Source organism: Spea bombifrons, chromosome 6, assembly GCF_027358695.1.
Source record: "Spea bombifrons isolate aSpeBom1 chromosome 6, aSpeBom1.2.pri, whole genome shotgun sequence".
Classification (NCBI taxonomy): domain Eukaryota; kingdom Metazoa; phylum Chordata; class Amphibia; order Anura; family Pelobatidae; genus Spea; species Spea bombifrons.
This window is the reverse complement of record NC_071092.1, coordinates 6,910,457-6,918,373: the sequence shown is the minus strand read 5'-3', so window position 1 is coordinate 6,918,373 and position 7,917 is coordinate 6,910,457. Positions and strand designations below refer to the sequence as shown.

The following is a 7,917-nucleotide window of genomic DNA, read 5'->3' as shown; positions in this document are numbered from 1 at the left end:
GGCAGCTATGATATGATGGTCTACGGGACAACTTGCAGATAGCGCCACTGATTCATTGATAAAAAGTAATTTAATCTGACCGAAGTGGGGGTCTTTTAGAAAGTTTTATTAATCTGTCCTTAGAAAACTTTTCTTAACTAGTTTTACTGAGCCCCTTCACGTCATATGATACCCAAAAGGGGATTAGGGGCCGAGTTGCTTTTTTTAAGTAGAAATATCTGGATTTGGAGAGTATGATCAAATTCCACTCAACAATTGAAATATCATTGAAGCATGATGGATTTAAACTGTCAAGAATTGTGTTGTTTTTGGAGTCGAAGCTCTTGAATATAAATATGAAAGTGTATGTGTGAGACCTGAACATTTAACCCCGATTTTCCTGGCAGGATCACTTCCTACTCCCAAAAGTGATCTTTTTAAACAATTGCTGTTGGAATGAAAACAAAGTCTTGATGATAAAGAAAAATGTATTATGCAGGTCAGTTTTATGTTTCTCTCGGGCAAACGTTTCATGCTCTGAACATTAAGAATTTATTTGCGTCCTTCAAGTATCTCGTTTCAAGGATGGAAAAGGTATGTTTTCTGAACATAAACCGAGGTCTATACATAGTACTCCAGAGTAATGAATAGCTTGTTTAGGCAAGAAAGCACTTAACTTGGAAATCACTAATACATTTGCACCTCTGCTTCAAATATATGTCAGGTTATGTAGAAATGTGATGTAAAAGTATATATATATTTAAAAATCTAATGTTATTTTTCACAGAGTTGTAATCAACATATTTTTAGTTTGCTATTACCGTAATTATAAAGGCATATGGCTATCATTTTATAGGCACTGGGTAGGCATTTGGCTATCATTTTATAGGCACGGGATAGGCATTTGGCTATCATTTTATAGGCACAGGATAGGCATGTGGCTATCATTTTATAGGCACTGGGTAGGCATGTGGCTATCATTTTATAGGCACGGGATAGGCATACGGCTATCATTTTATTGGCATGGGATAGACATATGGCTATAATTGTTTAGGCACTGGATAGGCATATGGCTATCATTTCATAGGCACGGGTTAAGCATATGGCTGTAACTTTTAGGCACAGCATGGTCATATGGCTATGCTGAATTTAAGACGAGACCAAGGAATATGGTTCGAGTCTTTAGAGAAGGAAAAATGGTCAGACTAGACGGGGCGAACGGGTCTGATCGGCCGACAAATTCTATTTCTAAAATTCAGCAACTAAATTTCAAAGTTACATTAGAAATGAATGAAGAGTTTCCATAAGCGAAATAGGTCAGAGGCTTTAGCTATTGTAAAAAAGAAGTTGACGATATCCGTCTTTTTATTTTAATTTATCAAAGATAAATGTAATTATTATTTGTTACTCTGTAATGATTTAATGTTTCAATTCATAAGCCAGTCCCATATACAATGTGTCCATATATATTCAAAATGATATGTACATTACTATTTAAAAGTAACTATTACTATTTTGTCTCGTAAGAAAAGGAAATGTATTTGCAGGTAAAATCCACTTTTAGACACCCTTGCAGTATTATCATGCAGGGACAGCTACAGACAGGCGGAACAAGGAGCTCCTGCTCTCTGTTCCTACCCGACGCTGAACAGGGTAGGTGAACCCGGAAGTGGTGTAGTCCAGGCTGGAACGCACGGCTGTACCCATGGCTCCTGTAGGGGAAACGTTAAACTTTAACGTGGGTGTTTTGGGCCACATTGACAGCGGGAAGACGTCCCTGGCCAAGGCGCTGAGCACCACAGCTTCCACCGCGGCCTTTGATAAGAATCCTCAGAGTCGGGAGAGGGGAATCACCCTGGACCTCGGCTTCTCTTCCTTTTCCGTGCCCATCCCGGAGCATTTAACCGGCACTGGATACAGGCAGCTGCAGTTCACTCTGGTAGATTGCCCGGGCCATGCATCCCTCATCAGGACGATCATAGGGGGTAAGTGAACGGCAGGGGGTGCCTTGGTGCACCGTGGAAACGCATGTTCCCATTCATACATGTCATTTAGCCATGTCACCAGGATCTGCTGCATGATCACATCTCAGGTCTGTTATGGTGCATTTTTAATGTTGTGTTTAGTGCTTCTGATGACCTTTTCTTTATCAGACAGTTTATCCTCCTATCCTTGTGCAGCTTACCCCTGTCTTGATGAGCCTGACAGCTGTCACCCCCCCTTCCATGTATATCTATGACAGTTATCAGACCCTTGTGTAATCCCCTTTTATTACTCTTTTGTTATTGCTGTCCTTATACCCATCACACGTTATACCTTCCCCGGCAGATTTGTATTAAACACCTTACAAAATTTTTGTAAGTTCAAAGGTTCTCCTGCTTGATAAGACCCAGGAAACCGGACTAAATTTAAAAAGAAACTCTGTGGTTACAGCTCATCACCTTGCACTGAGAGCAAAATTGCCCTTTAACCCCGCAGCGAATTAAAATAACACTCTTTAGAGTGCGGCCGAACCCTGCAGCTTTCCTTAGACATAACACGTTTGGATATGAGAGCTCAGTTTCAACTTGCGTATACTCTAGAAGCAACGCAAAGGTACCCCCCATGTACATTCTTATGGAATAACTCTCTAGGAGTTGCTAAATGTTTATGGGATGGCGGTAAATACGAGAGATAAGCCACGATAACATACTTGACTAGTGGTGAGAAGAAGTGAGTAACCTTTGACATGTACAAAGATTTTTTTTCATTATAGGTGAAATAAAAATCTAAAAAAAAAGTAAATGATTTCCCCAGGTTTGTCCTTAAGTTAAACCGGACTATTGCGTTCATGTTCCATCCGGAAATGAGTTATTCAGGCACCAGCCTTGTCCATCTATCCTGTACAGTAATTGATGACTGTTAACCATTTCCAATTTAGCAGTCGGTTCATGGATGGATCTGCACGATGTCTTCTACTCTAATATTCTATGACACCTGTTCATAAAGCCGCACCAAGATTGGTTTTCCAGTAGTTGTCTCCCGGGACCTCTGTGATCCGACATGAGATATACCATCTGCCGGCTGCCTGTTCACATTATGGGTATAGTCTTACAGAGAGAGATTCTGTTTTACCATAGAGCCTCTTAAGAGTTCTTCTTAAAGTAAGTTCTCAGAAACTAACCCCCCACCCCCCAAAAAATCCCAATTTTTATGTTGTAGCTAAGAATGCAATAGGCCTTTTGGCAATTGTTGCAGGTATTCATGAGTTTGCCTATGGCTACATCCATTGTGATGCACACCAGGCAGGTGGATCAACAAGAAGCCATTATCGGATTGTGTTTGTTGTGCTTTCACATATTTATATACATAATGTGAGCTAAGCACGCGTTTGTTACTTGAAGCAACAACATTTTCCAAGATGCCTCCAGGTGTCAAGAACTATCTTCTCAAATAGCAGAGGATCACAGGTAGGCGAGTGAAACATTGAAACAAGCGATAAAGTTATTATTTATAGGAGTTTTTGTACCAAAGATTACATATAGATTCTTTACAACCAATACTTAAATATAAAAGTATTCCCCTTTAACCCATTGCCAGCCAAGAGATAAACAACATTTATTATTAAATCAGTAGAATGACTCTCCTATATGTTAAGCCCCAGTTTTGGGAAAAATTATAAAATTAATTAGGTAAAAACCAAATGAATTCAGAGGATTTCCAGAGTGAAACTTTAAGATTAAACAAAAATAAACTTTTATGGCTTTTTTTTAAAAAAATATTGACTTGTTCACGAGCACACCTGGGACCCGCCTCCGGCTACCTGGGCCCGGGCTCCGGCTACCCAGATCCCTTCCTCTTTGGGTAGCGGGTGGTTAGGTCTACTAACATTGGTGGGTGGTTAACGTGGCAGGAGTGGTGAGGGGGGAATGTGGCAGAGATTCTCCTCTAGTGACCCGGAGAAGCGCCAGTTCACTTGGAGTCTCCAGGTGAAAACCAGAGAGTTCCCAGTTCTGTTCCTGAGTGATCCCTGATTATTTCAGAAAGCACAGAACCCATGATGTCTCAAAGCTTCTTCATTCAACTCTATCTTTAATTGTCCTCAAATTCTAGTTCAAACAATGCAGGTCCGTATTGGTTCTACGAACAATGCCTTATGTGACGTGTTGAACGTTCATCTGATTTACTATTTTATTCTTTTGTAACGAGACGTTTTGTAGCCCTTGTTTCAGAGTTTCACGGATACAGTTCTTGTTTAATAGAATAACCACCCATTTGCTTTGAGTTGGTCCGGTTTCCCACGGAACATTTAACAAAACTTCTGGAGAGACAATGGCCGACTCTCGAGCCTCTCCCGAGTGGGTGCAGGTCACAATGACAAATCAATGGCTCCTTCTTGCCCGCTTGTTCATTCTTTTGTTTCCTTGCATGGATAAAAATGTAATCAGTCTCAACCATCATGTTTTATAATTATTCTCGGCTTGTACTTTCTGCCAACAACCCTTAAATATGGCAGAGGACTGAGACTCAATAGAGAGCGTGCACATTTTACTGACACCCCCTGCTTGGCACCCGATGCTACTCAAAACATCTGACTGATGAAGGAACAGTCATTTATTTTGGCTTATTTCTACTTTTTGATTATTATATTGAAGCTTTTTTTTTTTTTTTTTTTTTTACCTTTGTCATAATCTCTAAACACTGGGGTGGTGAGTATGGAAGGATAATTCTGTTTATAATAATAATAATAATAAATAATAATAATAAAAATTATATAAAAAATATAATAACATAATAATAATAAAAAAAATAATAATAATAATAGTAGTAATAAAAAACATAAATATATTCCCTTCTCATTTCTTAGAGCCCAGTCCTGCAAGATACAGGCCTCATGGTACATATTAGACTCCTAGTAGTGGATCAGGATCGTAAAGACACGAGCAAATGCTGAAACAATCAGTAATTGGAAAAGTCTGTTGCTTTGTTTCAAACCATTTATATGAAACGTAAAGAAGGCAGCAAAATGCGTAAGCCATAGCTTCATTACGGCTGGGACTATATCAATAACCTCATAATAATATTCAAAAAGGAGAGAGATGAATAAGCAGGCGAGTACGGGGGGGGGATGGGTGTCCCAAGATTAAAACCGAACACCCCGGATTAGCTAAGACATACATGTTTATGGCTTTCACACCAAGAACTGCTCCTATGTGTCCCGTAACCTTAACAATGTCGACCAGTAAGTAGCGGTACTTGAGTTGTGTCCTACTTTAGAAAGTGAGATCTGCACGCTGGATATCTCTACTTGAGCACAGGTGGCTCAAACAAAATGTTCTTGTTTAAGCAGGTTGGACCCCAGAATCCCATGATGCTTGTGCTGTCGAATTACATTGGAACGCTTGTCTGTCTTTCAGTCTGTCTACGTCTCCTGTCCTTGTTGATATGGGGCATGAAGGCTCCTGGTGGCGTAGGGCAGAGTCGTTTGCCACCCAGTCCAAGCATGGCCAGTCACCCCCCCAAAGTGATTTGACGATCTAACGAACAATTCTCTTGGCTCCTTTCCGTGTCTCGGTGATTTCTGCTCCTAAAATGACACGGTGTCTCCGGAGCGGCTGCCTGTAACAAATTAAGATTTAAATGGAATAAAGGGAGACTAAATCAATGCGTTCGGTGATCTAATCTACAATATTCGTGGTCTGTATATTCATCGCTGCAGCTACTTCTTGGCTTGGGATCAGAGAAGGCCTTTGATTAGGGCAAACGTCGTGGGGTAACTCAATTTATACGAACATTTGTTGTTCATAGGTCATGTTAGCCTATAGCCCGGATGTCTGAGCTGCCTTTTATTTATCATTTATTTTTCTAATCAATAACTCGCCCTTTCAGTAAAGTGTTTTTTTTTTTTTTTTCGTTTTTTTTTTAATTTATTTCTTTTTTCGTTCTTAATCTTGTTTCTATATATGAGATTCTTTTTCTATTACAAAGAAACAAAAGAACAAAAAAAAATTATTAAAAATGTTCTGTTTTAAATGTGTCCCGATTCACAGCCATTAACGAGAAAAAGGGACAAATCCTAAAGATTAAAAATAAAGCAGCTGACATACATTTTATTAAAAAGAAATGATAATTTGTCATTTTCTATCCTTTTTCCTCGCTCTCTATTTCTTTCTTTTCTCTTCCTTTTCATTTTTTTAAATTACTGATATATGGGGGAGAAATATTATATAGTGATGTATATACACGATCCTATGAAGTTCTACAAAATAAGTAATATTAATCATTAAATCACCTTCAGCGTAAAGCAACATTCAAGAAACATTTAATTTTCCATATTCCACCTGTAGAGTTTCGAGCTCTGCCTCCCAGCAGAAGTGGTAGAGGCATACGGCTCCTATGTTGCAGTTTTTTTTCTATGTTTGTTAATTATATTATTTTATCATATGATAAAAAAATACCCTGAGCAAGTAAAAGAAAAAGAAAAACTTTTCTTTCTTATCATATCTCCCCAAATTTAAATTATTTGTATTATTCTGTTTGAAACCTGGTTCACGATTCGGTGGAAATCGTTAGGCGGGCGAGATAAGATAAATATATTAAGAATGCTGTAACATTGCATAAGCGTAAGAAAACATTATGTGAATTCTATTTTATTTATAGTGTCAATCATCTACGTTGAGCCGCATTGCGATTGCCGTTAGTTAATATCCTTGGGGGGCCCTGTCACTTATTAGAGCGTTTCGTCTGCATCTGGACCCTTCAGATCCTTATCCGGCGCGGCAGGTGCCAAAACAATAGAGGTTATGTTTTTCTAATAACTATTTTTTTTTCTCTTAAGAATTGATTTTTGAACTTTTAGCCCCTTAAGTGCTTCTGATCTGTCTGGATCTCAAATGGTTAACCCTTCTATGGTACAGGCAATGTGGCACTGAAAGGGATTTAACAAAGTACGGGAGAGAGTTTATTTCAAAGGAGGAGAAACATTAGAACAAGAAGGCTTGAGTCTTAGTGGTACTGAAAGGGTGGTAGATAAGTGGAACGGCTTCCCAGCAGAAGTGGTAGAGGTTAATAGGCCTGTGTTTTTTGAACTCATATAAGTGCCTGAGGGGACGAGATTAAAGGGAACGAAAGCCGTGGAGGCATCTGTATGTAGTGTAGGTAAGACGCACGGTGATGCAATGATCAGCAGACAGAGCCTTCAGATCAAGGGATGCGTAGCTTCGTCAGCGGAGTTCAGGACGGGGGCAGTTTAGGGAGAGGATTACCGGCAGAGTCCCCCGGTGAAGTTATACTTGCTTTCGGGGTCAGGCAGGAGGCGTAGCTGTGTACATACAGTGATACTGGAAGGGTCATACAAGCAGCCATGCCGTCTTAACTGTATAGTACCGGTCAGCGACCAATGAACCATTAACCCTATCCCAAGGGCATAGCTAGGCAATACTATGTGTGGAGCCAGCAAATATGGCACACTGTGCCTCCAGTAAAACACCTTGCTTAGTAAATTGTGCGCGTGCGTGTGTGTATGTGTATGTATATATATGTGTATTAAAATGAACTATAGGATGAGGCTCATAAGGACTGCCTTTTGTATGTTTGTATCGTTTTGGAAACGCATAAACTAATACTATACGTGTCTTTATCAGTAGAAAAAATATTGGGAAATAGAATATTCATTTTATCTGCATGTTGGGATTGGGACTTAAATGATAACATTATGGGCGATGTGATTTATACGATTACTGATAAAGATGTTTCTAGTCTGTAAAATTGTTTTATTGCTGTATAGCCGTCTCACTTTTTATGCAGGTTAATAAAACATTTTGATTATTCTCTTCCCATTGATACGTTCGCTCTGCTCTATAGAAGTGGCCCCGATGATACGTGATATCAAAAAGGCGGATAACTGGAAAAAGTACATCATGTCCATTACTAGACATTCTACACTATTATGCCCCCCCC

The 7,917-nt window shown here is 39.4% G+C and overlaps 1 protein-coding gene across 1 annotated transcript in view; it reads left to right on the top strand.

Moving 5' to 3' along the window:
• Nucleotides 1-1,647: 1,647 nt before the first annotated feature.
• Nucleotides 1,648-7,917, top strand: part of EEFSEC (eukaryotic elongation factor, selenocysteine-tRNA specific) — a 66,050-nt gene continuing 59,780 nt past the window's right edge. The window contains exon 1 of the mRNA XM_053469583.1: nucleotides 1,648-1,964. Within this exon, the coding sequence (XP_053325558.1) occupies nucleotides 1,685-1,964 (280 nt within the window). The 5' untranslated portion in view covers nucleotides 1,648-1,684. The remainder of the gene's footprint in view (nucleotides 1,965-7,917) is intronic.